The sequence below is a fragment of the Panicum virgatum genome, chromosome 9K (genome assembly GCF_016808335.1).
Source record: "Panicum virgatum strain AP13 chromosome 9K, P.virgatum_v5, whole genome shotgun sequence".
Taxonomy (NCBI): Eukaryota; Viridiplantae; Streptophyta; class Magnoliopsida; order Poales; family Poaceae; genus Panicum; species Panicum virgatum.
Window position 1 is genome coordinate 24,441,407 of NC_053144.1, and position 22,039 is coordinate 24,463,445.

The 22,039-nt window shown below is 54.0% G+C and overlaps 2 protein-coding genes and 1 non-coding gene across 4 annotated transcripts; all 3 read left to right on the forward strand.

The window, feature by feature from the left end:
- Positions 1–418: 418 nt before the first annotated feature.
- Positions 419–2,690, forward strand: LOC120650908 (E3 ubiquitin-protein ligase AIRP2-like). 2 transcript variants are annotated; one of them, XM_039928215.1, is made up of 6 exons: positions 419–618; positions 651–764; positions 899–1,040; positions 1,139–1,205; positions 1,298–1,520; positions 2,449–2,690. In XM_039928215.1, the coding sequence occupies exons 2-6, from the start codon at positions 703–705 to the stop codon at positions 2,660–2,662; spliced, it is 708 nt and encodes a 235-aa protein (XP_039784149.1). In that variant the 5' UTR covers positions 419–618; positions 651–702; the 3' UTR covers positions 2,663–2,690. The 2 variants fall into 2 exon arrangements, with proteins under 2 accessions (XP_039784149.1, XP_039784150.1); XM_039928216.1 differs by having other exon boundaries at positions 419–764.
- An 888-nt stretch (positions 2,691–3,578) lies between these two features.
- TRNAI-UAU lies at positions 3,579–3,652 on the forward strand. Its single transcript has one exon. It is a non-coding gene; the product is annotated as a tRNA-Ile (tRNA).
- A 17,655-nt stretch (positions 3,653–21,307) lies between these two features.
- On the forward strand, positions 21,308–21,822 carry LOC120648607 (ethylene-responsive transcription factor ERF096-like). The gene has a single exon (XM_039925334.1). It carries the CDS (start codon positions 21,308–21,310, stop codon positions 21,722–21,724), a length of 417 nt encoding a protein of 138 aa, XP_039781268.1. The 3' UTR covers positions 21,725–21,822.
- The last annotated feature ends 217 nt before the right edge of the window (positions 21,823–22,039 follow it).

The window sequence follows — 22,039 nt, forward strand, 5'->3', positions numbered from 1 at the left end:
GTCAGTGCGTCACGCGCCCGCCGCCGCCGGGCTGGTGGGCCAGTCGGTGGCCAGCCCATAAATATCCGGGCAGAGAAACTGCCACGTCGGCGGGCCCCGCGCGTCGACCGGGATGGATATTTTCCGTGGGGCCCGCGCATAGACCCGCCCCGCCCCGGCCCCAGCAGCAGGAAGCTACTACCCGCGCGACCTGCTGCGCGCGTATGACATCCGGGACCCACGCGGCCCCGGACCCATGCACCAGGGACGAGACGAGAGCGCGCTCGTGTCCCCCTCGGGTGCGCCGAGATGCGCGCAGGCCCCAGCAGTCGCCGCCGCGCGGGCCCCACACCGGGAGGAGGAAGCACTGTTCCTCGTCGTCGCTCTCGGCCCCCCCGGGCCCCCCGGAGTGGCAACAAAAGGGAGAAGGGGTTGGAGCCGGACCCGGCAAGAACAATCCAGCGAGCGAGAAAAAGGGGGACGAATCCAATCCAATCCAAGCCGGAGCGCGAGCGGGGAGAGAGCTCAGGGAAGGCAAACCGTTCCGGCCCAATCCAGTCGGGTCGGATCGCCGAGTCGCAGCGAGGGAAGGAACGCGGCGAGGTTTAGGCAGGGTTTGTCTCCTCCCGTGCGATTCAGTTCTCGCCGGGGGAGGTTCCCAAAAAAAAAATCTCTCGCCGTGGGAGGACGAGGAGGAGGGGTCGCCGGCGGTGGGGCGCGCCGATGCGGAAGTTCCAGGACTCCGTCAAGGCCCTCGAGGCCGACATCGAGCACGCCAATGCGCTGTGAGTTCTTGCCCCCCGTTGATTGCTTGTGCTGGTGTTAAAGCTGGAATCTTTTATTTTTCGTTGTTATTATTTTCTGTTCTTGCGGAAACTTTACCGTTCGGGTGCTGAATCGCTCGCTCGCTTCCTTCCAGGGCGTCGGAGTTCCTGCGGGACTACGACGGGTCCTTCATCCAGATGCGGATGGCGTACAGCGCCGTCGCGCATTTCCTCGTGCAGTGGACCGACTGCAAGCTCGCCGGCGCGCTCGGCCTCCTCAAGGTCATGCTCTACAAGGTCTCGTCTCGTCTTCCACCCTGTCTCCTGTCCGTGCTCGATTCGATTTTACCGCGAGAGCAGGTTATTGAACTGCCGCTTCTCCGGTGACGCGACAGGTGTACGCGGACGGTGCGTCGGCGCTTCCCGACTGGGAGAGGGAGGCCAGCATCAGGGAGTTCTACGGTAATCAACCAACGCCTCTTCTCTGTTCTCGTCGAGCCATGGGCAATTTGCTCGTCACTGTCGATTTCTGACGGCGTCGCGCGGAATGGCAGGCGTCATATTCCCGTCGCTGCTGCAGCTGCCGAGCGGGATCACCGAGCTGGACGACAGGAAGCAGAGGCGGCTCTGCCTGAAGAAATTCAGGAGCAGGGACGAGGAGCTCTCGGAGGTGGACACGGAGAGGGAGCTCGAGTGCGGCATCTGCCTCGAGGTCAACCGCAAGGTCGTGCTGCCCGACTGCGCCCACACGCTCTGCATGCGGTGCTTCGAGGATTGGTATGAGCTCTGCCGCCCTCTTGCTTAAAAATCGTTGGCTGTATCCGTTACCATTGCGACAAGGGCCACCGTTTGTTGTTGCTGACTTACTTAGTGCATTGGCGCAAAATTTGGCGATTTTGGCTTATATCTAGCACAAAAATTAGTGCTCATAGGTTCCGGAGCAGAATTACATTCAGATGAAATGTTGTTTGAAGCTTTAGATTGGGGCCATGGAAGGTTTGTTTTTGGTGAAATCTATCTGCTTTGCAAAATGCTGTTTTGAATGACGCAACCATGGTCGGTAGGCTGTCACTTCATACCCTTATTAATGTCCGATGGTCTGTTCAGATTGCTATATATATATATATAGTTCGTTGATAGAATTCAAACTTCTTGATGCAAGCCGTCCATCCAAGCACCTTGCAGCGACAGTACTGCGATTATTATGCTACTAGGAAATTGTAGGAAGCTTTCTGTCAATTTAGTTGTCTGTTTCCGAGTTGGTAGCACAATGACCATTTGTACTCGAAGCATCACTTTCAAATTTAGTTTTGCATGACTCTCGTCCTAACAGCTAACCTTTGTGCTGTTTTGTGTTTTATACCGTGGGTTTATGTTTTTACCTTGAGTATAGTTGGTTAGTAACAAATGGAGTCGTCTAATAATGTGATATGCTCTGTCAATGATTCTGCCATTCAGCTTATCATTGTTTTCTTGAGAGAGAAAAGCTTATCTCATTGTTGGGTCAGGACTCAGGATAAGCTTCACTTTCTTATGTCAATATTTTGTAATTTGCCTTGTCATCAATCACACAAATCTGTCCTTTTCCCCTCCTTCAATCTGTCGTAATCCTTCCTTCACGGACTTATCAAACCGTGTACACCATTATAGCTGATCATCCTAGTGGCGGCCGGGCCATAACAAAGTTGGTTCACTCTCATTGCAGGAACGCCAAATCCAAGTCCTGCCCGTTCTGCCGCGCCTGCCTGGAGGAGGTGAAGCCGGGCAGCCTGTGGATGTACACCGACGACAGCGACGTTGTGGATATGGATACCTTGACAAGGGAGAACATTAGGCGGCTCTTCATGTACATAAATAAGCTGCCCCTTGTAGTCCTACATGTAGTTGACCTCGACATTTACCAGTACCGTATCAAGTAAATTTAACTGCTCCTTGTTCATAGCTTCATACCAGCTTTCCCTTGCGATTCAATGCCCTGTCATGTCTGCAGCCATGATAGTGCACGCAAAGCGCATAGAATGTTCTGTGGCCTGGTAAAATTAAACAATAGTAACAAGAACCGATTCCACTCCAATGCTGAGGCACGAGCGTCGGTGCGTGATAGGAGAGGAAGTGACGTCGGTGATCGAGTCAAGTGCCACTGCAGCCGCCGAGCAGAAGGCTAGGAGTCGGGTGATCGACAATTGGGAATATGAAGTGCGACTTCTGGGTGCAATTTGGGCTTTGTTTTGCTACAGATTGGGCTGCAAATTAACGAAATTGAAACCTCTTATATTACTATACATATATACTTCATATTTTGGGGTCCTTCAAATTTAACACGGGAATTTTATAGTCGATGTTGTTTGGATGAGGTGGAGGAAAAACACAGGAATCTTGCATAAGAAATGGTAAATCACATCTGTTAACCATCATTTGCAGAAAAGCACATTTAATTATCAAGGAAAAGCATTGACACGTTAGCAAACAAAACTATAATACCACCCGTTACTTGTTAGCTTGTCTCACCGCTCTAGTCGTTTTCTCATCTTTGTGTCCAGCCGAGCTGGCAGGTGTGGCGATGCGCGGTACTGCTGGTGTACAGCGATAAGTGGGCAGTGGTGTGCTTAAACAGTTAAACGGTTCATTAGCAGCAGCGAGAAGCTCGTTTTGCCTCGATCCTATGCGACGGGAACAAAAACAAAGAGCTTGGACATTTTCCCCCAGTAGTTTTCCTGTGAAATCAGCATGGTAGGAAACTTTCCTCCATTTTTTTTCTAAGCAAGAACCTTTTAAGCAAGAACTTTTCTCCGAGAATTCTGTTATGAAATGGTAATATCAGAAGTTTTACACACAGCTCCCGTAGCTCAGTTGGTTAGAGCGTTGGTCTTATGAGCCGAAGGTCGCGGGTTCGAGCCCCGCCGGGAGCACTTTTTTGTAAAACGTTTTTTGGGCCTTTTCTCTGCACAAAAGAGATCACATGGCCGAAAGATGGGTCATCCTCTTCGGTCCATCTATAGGCCGGCCCACAAATGACGATGGTTGTTTCTCTCACGCTTTTTTTTTTTCAGTTTGGAGACCGCTCGTCCAGTGGGAGAAATAGGCTCATACGGATGAGTCCATCTATATAGGCCGGCCCACAAATGACGATGGTTGTTTCTCTCTCTTTTTTTCATTTCAGTTTGGAGACCGCTCGTCCAGTGGGAGAAATAGGCTCATACGGATGAGTGTTTGTGAGAGTGTCTGTGTCTATATTGTGTTTCTCAAAAAAAAAAAAAAGCGTGAGAAACAGGTCCGGCGGTTGAACCGCCCCGTTGGTACAACTGCCCCGTCAGACCCACTGCGTTTCGAACCGCTGCCTGCCTAAGTCCTTTCGTTTCAAATTATAGATTGATTTTAACATTTTTAGATACATTACTTTTTTTGAAAGGTAGATACATTACTTTTGCTATGTAACATAAGATCAAATTCTTGTCCATGTGTTATAACATAAGATCAAATACTTTGTCTATCCTTTGATTACGAGGACATATTTGGTATGAGTAAAAATATTTTCTTATTTTCTCAAAACGGGTTATGATAGGAATCATTAGGATTACTGTATTTGGTTTCTATCTCATCTCTAGGATGCACTCTACACATATATATGGAACTGCTTCATTCAAAAATGTAGGTTGTTTTAATTTTTCTAGATTCATAGATTTTGCTATTTATTTAGACATATATTATATCTAGCAACATAGTAATACTATGAATCCAAAAATATCGAAACGCCCTACATTTTAAAACGGAGTGAGTATTTCCTATACGCACTAGCCACTTGAAGCTCATTCCATTCAACACATTGCGCTACTTTCTTTTGCAAAAATGCTCAAAAAAACGCACGCATTCTTATGCTTATGAATACATGCACACAATCCTAGTTCCGATGAGAATCTTCGAGAGACTGATCTATCAGATTCCCGAGATTAAAAAAGTTACCACAAGCGCCTCGCTGTTGATCGGCATGTCGCATACCACTAAAATAATAGCACCGATTGAATTTAAATCTAGCATGTCGGTACCCTGTAGCAGGAATACCCACTACTACTGCAGCAAAGCAGGACTCACTAGTCATCCATAACTACGCCCTAAGGGGCGGAGCAGCCGGGCCCCAGGGGGTCAGGCTCTTACCTCATCGGGCCAACGGCCCCGGACCCGTTCCCTGCTCTGGGACGGGTCCGGTGACGCCACGTGTCCCTTAGGAGGGGAAGCTCCGCGCGTACAGCCGAGGGCTCGGACCCCCATAGGGGTCCGAGACCTCCCGCGTCCGTCCGGACCTCCCACGCGCGTAGAACCAACATACCGCTGGAAGGCTCACCCACCCACCGCATTCAATGCGGGTGGTTGAGGTGTGCTCTGCCGCCGCGGCACGCGGGGCATCCTTTGTTAGGCCTCACTATAGACCGCATATTACCGAGGTACACAGTGCAGCCGCATGCGCCGTATCCGCGCAGAGCTTGTCTGCCGCATTAAATGGATACGACGGCACGACACCTTTTCATCATACCGCCTACGCCGCAAGCTACACGGCCCGTTCAGCTACGCGGCAAGCTACGCCTAGACGCCATTTCGACAAGACAGGGCATGGCTATGCCGGACGGAAGATTCCCACGGGCAGATCAAGGAAATCCAGGAATGAGATCTCCGTCGCCTGCTGCGCCATAATGTCTGTACAGTATGTTATTTTATAGGGTTTTTTGGATTCATGCCATTACAATTTTTGAAGTTTTGAGATATGCCACTACAATTCACCTATTTCGAAATTTGTCATTACAATTCTCCCATTCTTTGAACCGTGCCATTTTATACGTCTTTGATGCTCTTGGACCCACTCGCATACCTCCGTATTTTTGTATAGTCCACAATGCCCCTGCTGCCTCTCTTCTCTCCACTGGCTGACGTTTGGGCCCCACGCCATCTTCTTCCTCCCTTCCTCCCACGCCAGCCGCTCCACAACGCCGCCGTGGCCGCACGCCTCGCCGGCGCCCCTGCACGCCGCTCCGGCGCCTAATGTTGAGTGCCTGGCCGCGCCACTCCTTCCTCCCTAGCAGCCTGGCCGCGCCACTGCCGCGAGATCCAAAATCTCGCGAAGCGGGTCGGTGGGCGGCGTGAGCAGGCCTCCAAGGACAGCTCACCCCTTCCTCGCTAGCAGTCTGGCAAGGAGAAAGTCTCTGACAGTGAGACCACTGCCGGGGAGAAGGAGCTGAGGTACCAATCCCCCGCTCGGGAGCTGAAGGGCGTTTACAGCCACGACAACTCCGACTCTGACAACGAGGACCACCGCAAGAAGGTGTACGTAATGTACGGCGGAAGCTGGGAGCTTGTCTCTCAGCGGGACGTGAAGACCCTTCGCCGAGAGGTCCTTTCGGCGAAGCCGGGGGTCCCGAAGGCGGCGCCGCACCATAGGTGGAGGAACACCACCATCTCCTTCGGACCATCTGACTGCCCGGAGAACATGGCCGGGGCTGGTGTACTACCTCTAGTCACCGCCCCTGTCATAGCCAACATCAGGCTTTATCACGTGCTGATTGACGGTGGGGCTGGCCTCAACGTCATCAGCTATGCAGCGTTCAAGCAGCTGCAGATCCCGGAGTCCAAGCTGACTCCCTCTCGCCCATTCTCTGGAGTGGGCCCACATCCAGTGTTCCCTCTGGGGAGCATCACTCTGCCGGTCACGTTCGGGACTGAGGAGAACTTCCGCACAGAGAGCCTCCAGTTCGATGTTGCGGAGGTGAACCTCCCATTCAATGCCATCATTGGCAGGCCGGCTCTCTACTGCTTCATGGTCATTGCCAATTACTGGTATTTGGTCCTGAAGATGCCTTCCCCTGCCGGTGTCCTCATCGTGCGGGGTGACCGCACCGCTGCCGTCGCTGCAGTTGAGAAGCTGCATGCTCTGGCGGCAAAGGCTGCACGTTTTCAGGAGGACCCATCCACCTCGCGAGCCAAGGTGCCTGCCAGGGTACATAAGGTTCAACCTTCCGACCCGGACAATGTTCCCGTGAAGACCATGTAGATCGGAGCGGACTCCTCCAGGACCACCCGCATCGCGGGAAACCTGGAGGAGAAATAGGAAGACGCGGTCATCACTTTCCTCCGGGCAAATGTGGACGTGTTCGCCTGGGAACCGTCACAGATGCCCGGGATCCGAAGGGAAGTGATCGAGCACCATCTGAGGATCTACCCCGACGCAACACCGGTACGCCAGAAACCTCGGAAGCAGTCTATGGAGCGGCAGAACTTCATCCGCGAAGAAGTCCGCAAACTGCTACACACTGGCTTCATCGAGGAGGTCCAACACCCCGTGTGGTTGGCCAACCCGGTCGTCGTCCCAAAGGCCAACGGGAAGCTTCGGATGTGCATCGACTACACCAACCTCAACAAGGCATGACCTAGAGACCCCTATCCTCTTCCACGTATCGATCAGATTATGGACTCCACCTCCGGGTGTGACCTTTTGTCTTTCCTAGATGTACACTCTGGTTTCCACCAGATTTAGATGTCTAGAGAGGATAGGAAACATACTGCTTTTGTAACGGTGGATGGACTTTATTGCTATATTGTCATGCCATATGGTCTGCGGAATGCCTTACCCACGTTTGTGTGAGCTATGAACAAAACTTTCTGTAATCTAATTAGAGATATAGTTGAGGTGTATGTCGATGGCATTGTGGTCAAGACTAAGGTAGGGTCAACACTAGTTGAGGACCTGTCCCTCGTCTTCGACCGACTGCGCGCCACGCGTATGAAGCTAAATCCCGAGAAGTGCGTTTTCGGTCTCGGCAGGGAAGCTGCTGGGTTTCCTGGTCTCACATCGAGGCATCGAGGCAAACCCAGCCAAGATCAAGGCGATCGAGAAGATGATGCCTCCTGGCCGCATCAAGGACATCTAGAAGCTTACTAGATCTCTGGCCGCTCTTATCCGATTCATTTCGAGGCTGGCTGAGAGGGCCCTCCCCTTCTTCAAGCTATTAAGAAGGTCCGGTCCATTCACTTGGGCTGAAGAGGCTGAACAAGCCTTCCAGGAACTGAAGCAGCACCTCACCTCACTGCCAGTATTGGTGGCTCCAGATCCAGGTGAGACGTTTTTATATCTTGCTGCGTCTACAGAGGCGGTCAGCATGGTGCTGGTGGCCGAGAGAACGGAGCAAGCTCGCCAGAGGGATACCAGGGTCTCCCCGGCCAAGGATGGTGAGCCGGACCACGGACATGGGGGTATGGCAACCACTCCTCTGTCTGAAAGTCCGGATCCCGGACAAGGGGGTCCGGAGGAGCCTTGACCCAGTGGGAACCCAGAACCACTGGGGGCCCAAGGACCTGACGTGTTGGACAAGGGCGAGCTGGACCCGGTGGCCAGGGTCTGGACCATCCAGAAGCCAGTCTACTATGTCAGCGAAGTCCTCCACGAGGCAAAGGCCAGGTATCTTGTGACGCATAAGCATATCTATGCCATACTTATTGCGTCCAGGAAACTGCGCCACTATTTTCAGGCACACAGAGTTGTCATAGTGCCTCTTATCCGCTGAGAGCGATCCTGCACAACTCCGACGCCACGGGCAACATCGCCAAATGGGCTGCAGAGTTGGCTGAGTTCCAGCTAGACTTCCAGCCTCGCCATGCAGTCACAAGCCAAATCCTGGCTGATTTCATAGCAGAATGGACTCCTTCCCCAAGCAATTCTAGCGGTCCAGACCTCAACGTCGGACCCCCGGAGCCGAAAGTCAGGACACCAATCTTCACCGAGCCCCACTGGACACTCTTCTTCGACGGGTCCGTCCGCAAGCAGTGGACTGGAGCTGGTGTGGTCCTCATCGACCCAAACGGAGATCAGTTGAAGTACATGGTGCACCTTGAGTTCAAGGCCACCAACAACATGGCAGAGTACGAAGCTTTGATCTTTGGCCTGACACAAGCCCTGTCTCTGGGAGTCCGGCAGCTCCTGGTGAAAGGAGATTCTCAGCTGATCATCAAGCAGGTCCAGGGGAATTGCAGCTGCAACAATCCCCAGCTCGCGGCATACCTTATTCATGTGAGGAAGCTCGAGAAGGACTTCGACGCCTTGGAACTGCAACATGTTCCCCGCGAATTCAACTCAGCAACAGATGATCTCTCCGCGAGAGCATCTACCTGGGCATCTGTGCCCGAGGGCGTCTTCGAAAGACGGTTGCTGAGACCTACCGCCCAGCCTGCCGAACTGGGTGAAGGGGATCAAGCTAGCACCTCGAAGCTAGCAGTCCCTGCGGCATTCCATCCGTGGTGCCCGCCCAGGGTTGTGTGCGCTGTTGAGGATCCTGCAGACCTCATAGAGCCACTCCCACCTTCTCAGGGAGGTCCCGATGCATGGATCTCTGAGATCCGGGACTACCTGAAAGACAATATCCTTCCTGATGATGATGTGTCCGCTAAGCGCATAGTACGATTGGCTAAACACTACGCGGTGGTAGAAGGGGGTCTCTACCACCGTGGCGCCAATGGTATCCTCATGCGGTGCATTTCCCAGGAAGAAGGCTGCGAGTTGCTCGCCAAGATCAATGGAGGCGAGTGTGGAAGTCATTCTTCCTCTCGCACGCTTGTTGGTAAGGCCTTTCGGCATGGCTTCTACTGGCCGACAGCACTCCAGGATGCAGCAGAGCTGGTAAGGTCCTGCAAAGCATGCCAGTTCCATGCAAAGCAAAGTCACACACCGGCTCAAGCTCTGCAAATGATCCCGCCCTCATGGCCATTCGCCGTATGGGGTGTGGATATCCTGGGGCCGTTCCCCCGGGCCGTCGGCGGGTACCGGTTCCTCTACGTCGCCATTGACAAATTCACAAAATGGCCGGAGGTTACCCCTGTGGTGAACATCACCAAAAAATCAGCAGTCGCATTCCTCAAGTCCATTGTGTGCAGATTTGACGTCCCAAGCCGCATCATCGCGGACAACGGGACCCAATTCAAAAGCAGACTCTTCCAAGAGTACTGTGAAGACATCGGCATCCAGCTATGCTTTGCGTCCGTGGCACATCCCCGCAGCAATGGACAGGTCGAGAGAGCGAATGCAGAGGTCCATAGGGGACTCAAGACCCGCACCTATAACTGCTTGAAGAAGCATGGTGCAAAATGGGTTGATGAGCTCCCGTGCGTACTATGGGGCAACCGGACCACACCCAGTCGAGCCACCGGGGAGACCCCATTCTTCCTGGTCTACGGGGCTGAAGCATGCCTTCCCCCGGAAATTCACCTGGGCTCACCACGGGTCCAGGCTTTTGATGAATCCATGCAGGAAAAACTGCGGCGTGACGATGTGGACTTCGTTGACGAACGAAGGTGGCGAGCAGCAATCCGAAATGCACGCTACAACTAGGCGCTCAGGCGTTATCATCAACGGTTTGTGCACATTAGGGAGCTCCGGGCTGGGGACCTCGTCCTAAGGTGGATCCTGAACCGAGCAGGGCTCCACAAACTCTCCCCCAGCTGGGAGGGTCCCTTCAAGGTTACAGAAGTATGCCGGCCCGGATGCGTTCGTCTTGCCACAGAAGAAGGGGTGCTGCTACCCAACCCATGGAACATAGAGCATCTGCGTAAGTTTTACACTTAAACAGAGCAGGAAATGAATTTTTCCTTTGTAATAAGATAGGATCAGCGTGCGGTCCAGAGCATTGGGGGTCCATCCTCGTAAACCTGGCCTCTGGCATCCATCGCACCATCGGCTAGCATTAACGCGCGGCCCAGAGCGGTAGAGGTCCGCCCTCAGAAACCCGGCCTCTGGCATCCATCGCGCAAGCCATGTATATCAAGTTGCAAAGGAAAGATTTGCCCCAGTTCTGTCTTGGTGTCAAAATTTTATTTCGCATTTTGATTCTCGAGCTTTTCCCTTTCTAACCCCCGCGCGGACTTCCACTCTTGTCGCTACAGCTCAGATCTGTATTGAGTTGCCCGACTGCCGTATAGGTCTGGACGCCCTTGCTGCTGGGAGAGGGGTCTGGGCCCCTAGGGACCTGCTCTGGAGATGGGGTGCTTGTTTCCTGGGGTGGTTCGGAGTCCTGTGTAGCTACTCAGCCAGTTCCGTACTTAAAGCCTACACGCTCCACCACCCTGTAACGAGTGCTCTAGTATCCGGAGCTGGGTAATTAGGGGTCCGGACCTCGTTCTAGCTCAAGGGTTGGCTTCCTAAGTCCTACACGGCAGGTCCAGCTCCATATCTCAAAGGATCGAGTATGACATAATGGCCTCACCCACTGCCAGGGAGGGGTCCGGAACGTCGGAGCCAGGTCTGGTAAAATCGTGCTTGTTTCCAGGAGTGGTCCGGAGCCCTGTGTAGCGGCTTACTCTGGTTCCGTACCCTAAGCCTACATACTCCACCACTCTAAGCATCGTGCTGCCTGGACCTGCGTATCCGGAGCTCCGAACCTCATACTAGCTTGGGGCCGGTTCAGAATAGGTCCCGCGGGCTTGCTACTAAGTTTTGACCTTGAGTCGTATGCAGGTTAAGCCTTGACTGGTGGTAGCTAGCCTCAAACCATTGAGCCTACCTACCAGGGGGCCCAGGCATCCACTTTAAGGTTTCATGCAGATCGAGGTCCAGTCTCAGTGGTAGACAGACTCAAAACAACTGAGCCTGTCTCCCAGGGGGCCCGAAGCGTTCGCTTTGAGCCAGACACCAAGAATCGATTCTGCATGTGTCAAACAGCTAAATTGCAGTATCATATCATTACTACCATCTCAGTGAGTTTGATTTTCCTCTCTGTAGTTTTTTTTGCTATACAGAGAATAAGTCGCTTGTTTGACTTGCAATCTATGCTACACCTATGCCCAAAGACACTTGCTCAACCTCATACGGGGGTCCGGAGCGTCTTCTCGGCTCGGATGGCAGATATGTTCTAACAACCGAACCTATCTACCAGGGGGCCAGGGCGCCGGGGTGCTGCATACCGCAAACCAGAGCAACTGACAAACAGCTAAGTTGAAATTTTCTTCTATTAAAATTTCAACAAGTACAATATTTTTACATAACACAAAAACAAAAGTTCGCCTGCTGTGATGGTCCAGCTCAGGAATCTGCAGGCTCCCGCTTGAAATAAGCAGCTACAAAGTCAACGACCTCCTGCACGCATTCCCGAGCGGAGGCCTCCGTCTCCGCCACTAGACCATCGAAGACGGGGGCTAGCGAGATGGCAGGGTCGTGGCTCCGGAGGCAGGTCAAAATGTACTCCGCCACCATCCGGCACAGCTCGCGGCCCTCGGCTTCAAGATGGCCAGCAAGGATCGGCTCTAGGCGCCGGAGTCTATCTGAAGCAGAGTTCAGCACTGGGAGGGCGTCAGCAATTGAAGCTGGCGGCTCCGCCACTTGGATTGGACTCATTCCAAATGGCACCAGAGCTGAGCTTGCTTCTCTCGCCCAGTCGATGATTCGCTGGGTACCCATGCGCTGGTAATCCTGCAGCTTTCGGACTGCCTCCTGGACCGCCTCCTACACCTGGGCATCCAGTGCCGCCTGAGCCGCCTACAGCTGGCGGGTATTCTCTTGGAGCGAGGCCTCATTCCACGCCGCTGACTCCTTCAGGGTCTTAAGACACTCACGCTGGCGCACAAGGGCCTGCTCCATGCTGGTGGTGAGGGATTCCCGCCGTGCAAGGGACTTCCTCTCCCCCTCGAGCTCTATCTCGGCAACAGCCTGCTGGCGGGCTCCTGCAGGTCCTGGCGCCATTGATGCAGGGACTCGGAGAGTTTGTCGAGCTCCAGCTTGCGGACCTTGAGTTGCTGGCTGCGAGACTCAAACTCGGATCACTGGGCTGCAAGGCTGGCCTCCTCCTTGGCAATAGACTCCTCCCGCAGCGCCAGGGCTTTCTCCCATCCCACCGCCGCGAGCTCCCGGTCGAACACCTTCCGGAGCCCTTTTCTGTAGGACTCAAGGTCGGCCTCAAGCTCGGACCGGGCAGCGACAGCATGGGAGGCTTCGGCCTTCGTGCGCTCCTCTAGGCGGATGTGCCAGTCGCTGAGGCGCTGACGCTCGCTCTCTAGAGCTGCCCATTCCTGCCGGAATGCTGTATCGGTGGTAGAAGTCGCCTCTTCTATCATCCGCCGGACCCGGACTAGCACCCGGGGTAGGGGAACCGCGCCCTCCTCTGGTGGACCCTGCAAGAGCTGCCTACCAGAGACCACCTCCAGCTCTTCCTCTGCTGCAGGATGGGAGCTAGGGTGGGGTCATCCGGCACAGACGTTGGGACCTCGGGTACCGAGGTGCTCGCCGTTGCTACGCCCGCTGCCGCTGTGGTCGCCGTTGCCAAGCCCGGTGTCAGTGCGTTTGCCGCCATAGCCGGGGCCTCGGGGGCCACCGCGTCAGGCGTTGCTGCGCCTGGCACTGGCGCATCCGCCGCTGCCGCGCTGGCCCCCATCGGGTTAGCGGAGGTCGCCGTACCCGAGCTCCCCACATCCGCCGTCGCTTCCGCCGTTGCCACCGCGGTTCCGGTCGCCTGGACCCCCGCTAACGAGCCAGCGGCGGCGAAAGAGCTGGCTGGGCGAGAGGCCCTGGCAAATGAAGAGAAGATGCCCTTCAGCAAAAAGCGAAGGACCGGGAATAAGGGGAATGAACGGAAGAACACTTACCCCGAAGCGCCGGGTCTCCAGCGTCCATGGAGGCTGGGCTGCTGCTGCTGCCGTGGCGGTAGCGGAGGCGCACCTCGTGGCTGCTGTTGCAGCCCTGGTGGTGGCGGTGGTGGTGGATGCTGCGACTGCTGCCGTGGCGGCGGCGGAGGCGCACCTCGTGGCTGCTGCTGCTGCCTTGGTGGTGGTGGTGGTGGTGGTGGAGGCTGCTGCTGTCGGGGAGAGGCACCTCCCGGCGGAGGAGGCGGCGGCGCGGCTACTCCAGGGGTCCCGCATGAGCCGGGGGCCCGGGAGCTACCCTGGCCCGCGTCCTCAGCGGCCCTCCGATGTTTTGCGGCGGGCTCCATAAATGGGGTCCCGTCACTACGGTGCAACCTGCGCCGGCTCACCTCCTCCGGCGATGCGCCAGAGCTGCTTCGGGCCTGGCTGGGACCGCTCGCGGCGGAGCTACCAGCCACGGCCTGCTTGCCCTTGGCAGAAGGGCCAAACCCCGCGGCGCTTGGCATGGCTTGTTCCTCGGACGCACCAGGGATCCGGATCCCACGGTCCGGGTCGCCCCCAGTTTGGCGCGCTGCTAGCCCACCGTCGTCGAGGGTCGGCAGAGTGGTCAGCACCGCAGTCCTCAGGCTTGAGTTCTCGCAGAGAGGGACGACACCCTGAGGAAGGATCAGGTGCTCCGGGACGAAGATCTCCCCCGTCACCGCCCGCGCCACGACCTCTAGGCCTTCCTGAGTCAGCTCGCTGTCCTCCCCACGGTGGGTCCTGCAGCAGTCTTGGAGTCCGGTGAAGCTCCAGGCAGGACGCGGCCGCTGCTTCAGAGGGGCGATCCGGCGCTTCAGGAAGTCCCCGAGCACGTGCAGCGAGGTGAGGCCGCTCTCCGCCAGTGCCCTGATCTTGCTCAGCACGCGGTCAAACTCCGACGGCAGGGACGACTTGGCCCTCCAGGACTGGCGGTCGGAGGCGGGTCCCCCAGTCGGCATGACGAGGCGCTCGTTGGCTTCGGTGGTGGCGATCACTCACTCCTTGCTCCAATCCTCCCACTTCCCGCCAGTAAGCTCGGGAATGTTGGGCGTCCGCAAATCGCTCCTCGTCTGGAAGTAGTACGCCCCCACTTCATCCTTGCCATTCCCGGACTTCACCAGGACGAAGAAGTGGCGGAAGAGAATGACGCAGGGCCGCACCCCCACGAACATCTCACATAGGTGGACGAAGATCGACGTCATGAGGATGGAGTGGGTGTGAGATGCTGGAGCTGGAGGCCGAAGTCCTCCAGCACCAGCAGGAAGAATGAAGAGATCAGCAACCCCAAACCGGTGGAAATGTGTGAAATAAACATCACAAATTCCCCGGCGCGTAGATCGCCGAGGGGAACTGAGCCTGCTCGAATCCTCCAGGCAGTCTCCTGTGGACTCCACCCAAGCAGGCGGCGCACCATGTTCAGTTCCTCCTCGGTTTGGAAATGACGGGGACGAACGAGGGACGCCATCTTGCTATGGAGGCGAGGAACAATCTGCGCAGAAGAGCAAGGGGCGAGGAGGCTCGAAGGGAAAGGGGCGCAAAGGTTTGGAAGGAAGAAGGCGAATGCGGAAAAGTAACCGCGGAATGCGTTTCGGCCCTTTATGAAGCCTAATCCATCCGGCGCACCCCGGAACCGTCGCTGGAAGCTAAGAGACGCTCACGCCTGGCGTTAGCCGCCTAGTCCATGACCAGGGGGCCCAGGCCCGCCTGTCAGGAGAGGCGGGTAACAAATGAAGGTGTGAAAAGGCAGGATCTGAACCGTCACCCACGCGCGAAGCGATGCAGAAGCTGAGCTGATATGCGCGCACGAAGCGCTGGCAAGACCAGGCTTTTCGGGAACTGCGCTGGTGGTAAAGATTCCATTTACCCCGGTCGCAATAATGCCGAGCGTCGCTCGTGTGACTAGGTGTACCACTGTGTGTGGGGGCCACGAGTCAGTAAGCCGTTGCGATGTGATGAGGCAGCGAAAGTCCCGATGGATGGTCAAAGCCGGGCAATACTCCTGCAGCATGCATAGTCTAACGCTGAAGGCTTCAAGTTATGCAGAGCTAGATCACAATAGTGGCCCCCCACCTACGGGTTCGTGGCCTTTCCCGAGGTGGGCCCGGGGGCCACTGTCGGTACCCTATAGCAGGGATACCCACTCCTACTGCAGCAAGGCAGGACTCGCGTAGTCATCCATAACTACGCCCTAAGGGGTGGAGCAGCTAGTCCCCAGGGGGTCAGGCTCTTACCTCATCGGGACAACGGCCCCGGACCCGTTCCCCGCTCTGGGACGGGTCCGGTGACGCCACGTGTTCCTGAGGAGGGGAAGCTTCGTGCCTACAGCCGAGGGCTCGGACACCCCATAGGGCTTCGAGACCTGCCCGCGTTCGTCCGGACCTCCCATGTGCGTAGAACCAATATACCGCCGGGGCGGGGTCAGGGGGCGCCATGTGTCCCGCAGGCGCAGGCGCGGGCGCGAGTCTTCTGCTGAAAGACTCGCCCACCCACCGAATTCAATACGGGTGGTCGAGGCGTGCTCTGCTGCCGCGGCACGCGGGGCAGCCTTTGTCATGCCTCACTGTAGACCGCATATTATCGAGGCACACAGTGCAGCCGCATGCGCCGCATCTGCGTAGAGCCCGTCTGCCGCATTAAATGGATACGACGGCACGGCACCTTTTCATCATACCGCCTACGCCGCAAGCTACACCGCCCGTTCAGCTACGCGGCAAGCTACACTGCGAGCTACGCCCAGGCGCCGTTTCGACAAGACAGGGCATGGCTATGCCGGACGGAAGATTCCCACGGGCAGAGCAAGGAAATCTAGGAATGAGATCTCTGTCGCCTGCTGCGCCATAATGTCTGTACAATATGTTATTTTATACTACATCGTTGGCCCCACCTGTCGGGGACTCAACGACCGTGTACGCGTCTCCCTTGAGATATAAAAGTGAGGCGCTCGCTGCACACTCAAGTCTCTCAAAGGCTCTCTAAAGGCGAGAGGGGGGCAGACATAACACAAGCTCGGATTCACTCCGAACAATCCTGTTCTCAACATCTGAGAGCACAAGCAATACAACACACAGTGGACGTAGGTTATTACGCTCCGGCGGTCCGAACCACTCTAAACCCTCTGTGTTCATCGCATTCTTGCATCTAGATTGGACTAATCCTAGCTAACCCCCGAGTACTCACCCTCTGGGTTTAGGCGGGTGCACTACGGCTGTGAGTTTGCACACCACGATATAGCAAAATAGGCAAGTCGCCTACCACTAAAATAATAGCGCTGGTTGAATTTTGAAATAAATTTAGAAAAATATGCACATTGCCTACCACTAAAATAATAGCCGGTTGAGTTTTGAAATAACATTAGAAGAATACGAGCACCCGTGGGACTCAAAAAACCCGTAGGCAATGTCCACCACCAAGGAACCTTACTAACAGATGCTCAGATCGCTCAACACATTGTGCTTCTGACAGTCTGATAGTAAATCTAATATTATTACTACCGCTCTCATGCATGCAATTTCTAGGACATTTTGGTTGCACAGTACGCTACAATGGAAGCTATTTTCCTTTGGAAGCGGTGGCAATGCCAATTTGCACCAAGCATGATGGCTACTTTATTATTATGCGCTATGCACTTAATTTCTTCTTTTTTTCTCCCTTTGGTTCGCAGCCACATACATCATGACAACATCATTCCCCGGTAGTCCAGCCGAGGAAAAGTCAGTCACGTCCGTCCGCATCGCCAAAGCGATGGCTAGAGGTTGGAGCCAGTGGCGGAGCCAGTGGCGGAGCCAGGAATTTGTGGCTGGGTATGCCAAATTCCTGGCTCCGCCACTGGCTGCTGCTGTGCTACAAAAGGGGCGCCGCACGTCCTGTCGGCCGCTGCGGCGGCGCCGGCTGCACCTGGCCGTAGGCCGCCGGTGGCTGGCTCCTTCGTGCTGGGAGCCGCAGGGGGCTGGTGGTCGGCCGGAGTTGGGCTTGGGCAGGTCGCCGCCTCGCCAGACGCCGGATGTTGGGCGGCGCCGGGGAGGACGCGACGCGACTCGCAGTCGCAGGAGCAGGATGTGAGCCTGGCGGCGAGCGTCGATTAACAGGGGTGGGCGGCAGGGGATGAGGGGAATCAACAGGCAGGCAGCAGCGACGGGATCAGACGGGACGGAGGAAATCTTGAATACTACACTGATAAGTGGATGGAGGTGGATCTAGGGTGTTCCTCTTACCTTTACCTTGCTGAGTTGCTGGCTTGCTTGAATTGAAGGCCAAGGGTGCAGGGAGGGTGGAGCACAGGAGCAGTACTCGTCGGCGCCGCTGGCCTCGGGCCCGCCAGCCAGCTGGTGCCCCCTCCTTCTCGCTGCTGCTTGCTGGGGAGGCGTCGCGGCGAGGGGCCAGCCCGGCTGCCCCTGCCGCCGGACAGGCGGAGGCCGGAGGGTCGGAGGGTGGAGGCGGAGACGCACTGGGGCCGGGCCGGGAGGAGCCGGTGTGCGGACGGCGGCGCCGGGAGGTCGGGGTGGGGGGGGGGGGGACAGGGGCTCGGCGCCTGGCGCTCGGGGCGAGACACAAGCAAGAGATAAAGAGGGATGGATTGGTCTTCTTGCTTTGCTGGGCTTTGGACTGGTGAATTGAGCCCATATGTTGTATAAGATAGTATACATCTATGAATACTTATTTGTATTTTTCTCTAAATCTTGGGTATGCCTTGGCATACAGGGGCATACCCCTAGCGCCGCCCCTAGTTGGAGCCCTAGGCACAGGGTGTATGCTAACCGTGTAGGCAGTGTACATATAATAACCAGCCTCGTTTAGTTGTACGTGTAAAACTTTTGAATTTTTTTACATTTAAAATATTAAATATAGAATAATTATGAAACTAATTACAGAACACATCTGTAAACTACGAGATGAATTTATTAAGACTAATTAATCTGTCATTAGCACATATTTACTGTAGCAATTTAGTGTCTAATCATAACCTAATTAAGTTTATTAGATTCGTCTCGTAATTTATAAACAAACTATATAATTAATTTTTTATTTCGTCTAAATTTAATATTCCATGTATATAAAATTTTAATGATGTAGCTAGACCTCATGCATGAGAGGAGAAGAACCCAGATCCGGGAATAAATTCCGGCCTCTTATTGTATCGCACATTTATACCCGATCGCTGGTGCCGTGTTTCAGAGTGGAGGCAGACGGCGTGGGCGCCTGAACTGCTGTGCTGAACCTTCGTCAGATATCAGATGGAACTGCAGCAGCTCTCGCGCAGGGGCGGATCCAGGGGGGTAGGGGACCCAAACATCAATGGATACCCCCTGAGCCCCAGTTTTATTTTAAAAAAAAATTACGAAGAAGAACGGGAGAAAAAAAAAAGGGAATGAAGAAGATGAGAAGTGAGATGAGCCCCTTTAGATGTATTTGCTGGATTCGCTACTGCTCTCGCGCGCCTAGCTTTTTCAGGGCGAACATTCAACGTCTAGTCAGGCCTGAAGCTACCGCGCTCGCTCGCAACTATCGCCTTTTCGGGGGCCAGTTGCACATGCGCACGTGAACACGCCGCCCCGCTTTAGCAAGCCAGCCGGCGGCGCGGCGGCACTTGAGCTAACTTGATTCTCAAGAGCACAAACGAATAGACGTTTATGATTCTGCATCCTGTCCAATATTCGTCAGAAAAGAAACCTTATGTGTAGCTAGCTAGCACGCTTGCCTCACTGGCAGAAAATGGTTCCAAACCTCAGCCTCGAGAAATTTCGGGTGACATACTCTTATTACTATACGCCGTGGGGTGGGAAGCCTGTGAGCACCCGGCTGTTCACAGAGCGACACGCGTCTAATTGGAGAGAGCGAGGACCGGCTTCAGGGGAAAAGCTCGACGCGGGGCGTGGAATTGTCGCGCCCACATGCCGCGTCCGCACCGCCTCGGCTGCGCGGTGGGCCCGCCGGGTTCCCCATTTTCTATGCGTGTCCTCGATTAATAAGTCCTTCCACTGCTCTCCAATGGCGTCGTCGTCCATCGCCGCTCTCTTCTTCGCCGCCTTGGCTCTCCCCGCCGGCGTCGGCGCGTGGCTTTGATGTGGGGAAGTGATGACCCAAGGAAAAAATAACATTTTTTAGTTATAAAAGTTCTTAAATGATGACTACAATATTTTTTGTAAAAAATCACTCGAACTGCAAAGTATTTGTAAGGTAAATATGTATTTGTAATAAAGTATAATAGTGTGGCTATAAGATAGTAAGGTATAGATTTTTTTAAAAAAAACATCTACACATATTTTGTTATACTCCAGCATAGTCCGGACTACTCTTATTACTATAGGCCGTGGGGTGGGAAGCTTGTGAGCACCCGGCTGTTCACAGAGCGACACATGTCTAATTGGAGAGAGCGAGGACCGGCTTCGGGGAGAAAAGCTCGACGCGGGGCGTGGAATCGTCGCGCCCACATGCCACGTCCGCACCACCTCGGCTGCGCGGTGGGCCCGCCGGGTCCCCCATTTTCTATGCGTGTCCTCGATTAATCAGTCCTTCCACTGCTCTCCAATGGCGTCGTTGTCCATCGCCGCTCTCTTCTTCGCCGCCTTGGCTCTCCCCGCCGGCGTCGGCGCGTGGCTTTGATGTGGGGAAGTGATGACCCAAGGAAAAAATAACATTTTTTAGTTATAAAAGTTCTTAAATGATGACTACAATATTTTTTGTAAAAAATCACTCGAACTGCAAAGTATTTGTAAGGTAAATATGTATTTGTAATAAAGTATAATAGTGTGGCTAGAAGATAGTACGGTATTGATTTTTTTTATAAAAAAACATCTACACATATTTTGTTATACTCCAGCATAGTCCGGACCAAATTGATTAAGTTCTAGAAACTCTAACATGCATGAAGCAAAGATTTCTACACTATAAATATGTTCCATATTTTGGAGTGAATTCAAGTTTGTTTTAGTCCAGTTATATTTCGTTTTGCTTGTATAAAAATTACGTGAGTGGGCTTTACATATTTCGTATTCCATATTTTCCCCTTGGGCCATGCTCCAAAATTGACTCCACATCAGTCAAGTCCACCCTTAAATTTAGCACGAGGTGGAAAAGGTGAATGGTTATTGCCACAGCTTGTTTCACTGGAATATATCTTCTTTCACTACTGTCCTTTTTGCCGCAGCGTGTTAGAATCTACATCCTTTGTTTCAAATTATAAGACATTCCAACAATTTTGGAGAGTCAAAGTTTTTTATGTTTGACCAAATTTATATAATAGAATAATAATATTTATTATATAAACGAAGTACCATTTGATTTTTTATTAGTTATATTTTTATAGTACATCAATTTGATATCATAAATCTTTATATTTCTCTCTATAATCTTGGTCAAACTTGAAATTACTTTTACTCTCCAAAATTCTTGGAATGTCTTATAATTTGGAACGGAGGGAGTAATACAGATACGCCGAGAGAGCCAAACTCTTATGACACTTGTATGTTTCAAGCAAATAATTAAGCTGAAAGGTAGCTGCCTCCATGCTAAAAGCTACAGTCCCTTTCAAAAAGGAAGCATCTCGAATATAGCACTGGTTCATGCAATTGCAAGCCCGTGGCGCCAATGAGCAGTTTGAACTTTCAACGGTCCAATTATGCTCCATTTTTTCTTTTTTCTCAAGAATGCCCGCTAGAATTTTGTTCCTTAGCAAACAACAGAGTATGTTTCGTACAGAACTACGTATACATATACGTATGCCACGGCCGACACGCGCGCGTGGCCTCTATAAATATAGCCGCGCGTGCGTTCTGCAGGCCAAACACACAAGCATCCACACAGCTTCCGGTCTCGCAATAGCTAGCTGCACCGGCGTGCAGCTCGATCACTGCCGGCGTGCAGCTTCCGGTCTCGCAATAGCTAGCTGCACCGGTCTAATTGCAATTGCGTGCTAGCGAGCGAGCTAGGCCGGGGGACGATCCATGGAGGATGGCAGCAAGGACGCCGGCGGCACCAAGTACCGCGGCGTCCGGAAGCGCCCCTGGGGCAAGTTCGCAGCGGAGATCCGCGACCCGGAGCGCGGCGGGGCCCGGGTCTGGCTCGGCACGTTCGACACGGCCGAGGAGGCCGCGCGGGCGTACGACCGGGCGGCGCTCGACCAGCGCGGCGCCGCCGCGGTGCTCAACTTCCCCGGCGAGGCCGCCGCGGGCGGGGCGACGAGCAGGGGCGGCGGCGGGTCGTCGTCTTCACCGTCGCCGTCTACCGCCCCCGCCCCCGCCGGCGCCTCGTCGAGGGGGAGGGGGAGGGCCCGCGGGGACGCGGAGAAGATCGAGCTCGAGTGCCTGGACGACAAGATCCTCGACGACCTCCTCGACGACGGAAAGTACGGCCGCAAGTGAGGGGCGTGCCCGTGCCCGTGCATGTGCATGTGCATGTGCTTGCATGCATGCATGCCGGAGCTCATGATGAGGGAACGACCTATAATTTGAATTTAATCAAATAAACGAACGCATAATAATACAGAAACGACCCATCCTTATATTGAAGCAAACGTTACAAGTTGGTCGCTATAGAAGAAATTAAACACCATAATAATATTGCATGCATGGACTAATAAATTGCTCACAAATTTGTGTTTGTATGTGTGTGTGTATTATATATATATATATATATATATATATATATATATATATATATATATATATATATATATA

Bases quoted from the DNA above. Each gene is read 5' to 3' on its own strand.
- LOC120650908 (XM_039928216.1), top strand. From the start codon at position 703: ATGCGGAAGTTCCAGGACTCCGTCAAGGCCCTCGAGGCCGACATCGAG. The intron at 1,041-1,138 runs GTCTCGTCTCGT...GTGACGCGACAG, and splicing joins TCAAGGTCATGCTCTACAAG to GTGTACGCGGACGGTGCGTC. The intron at 1,206-1,297 runs GTAATCAACCAA...GCGGAATGGCAG, and splicing joins CAGCATCAGGGAGTTCTACG to GCGTCATATTCCCGTCGCTG.
- LOC120648607 (XM_039925334.1), top strand. From the start codon at position 21,308: ATGGAGGATGGCAGCAAGGACGCCGGCGGCACCAAGTACCGCGGCGTC.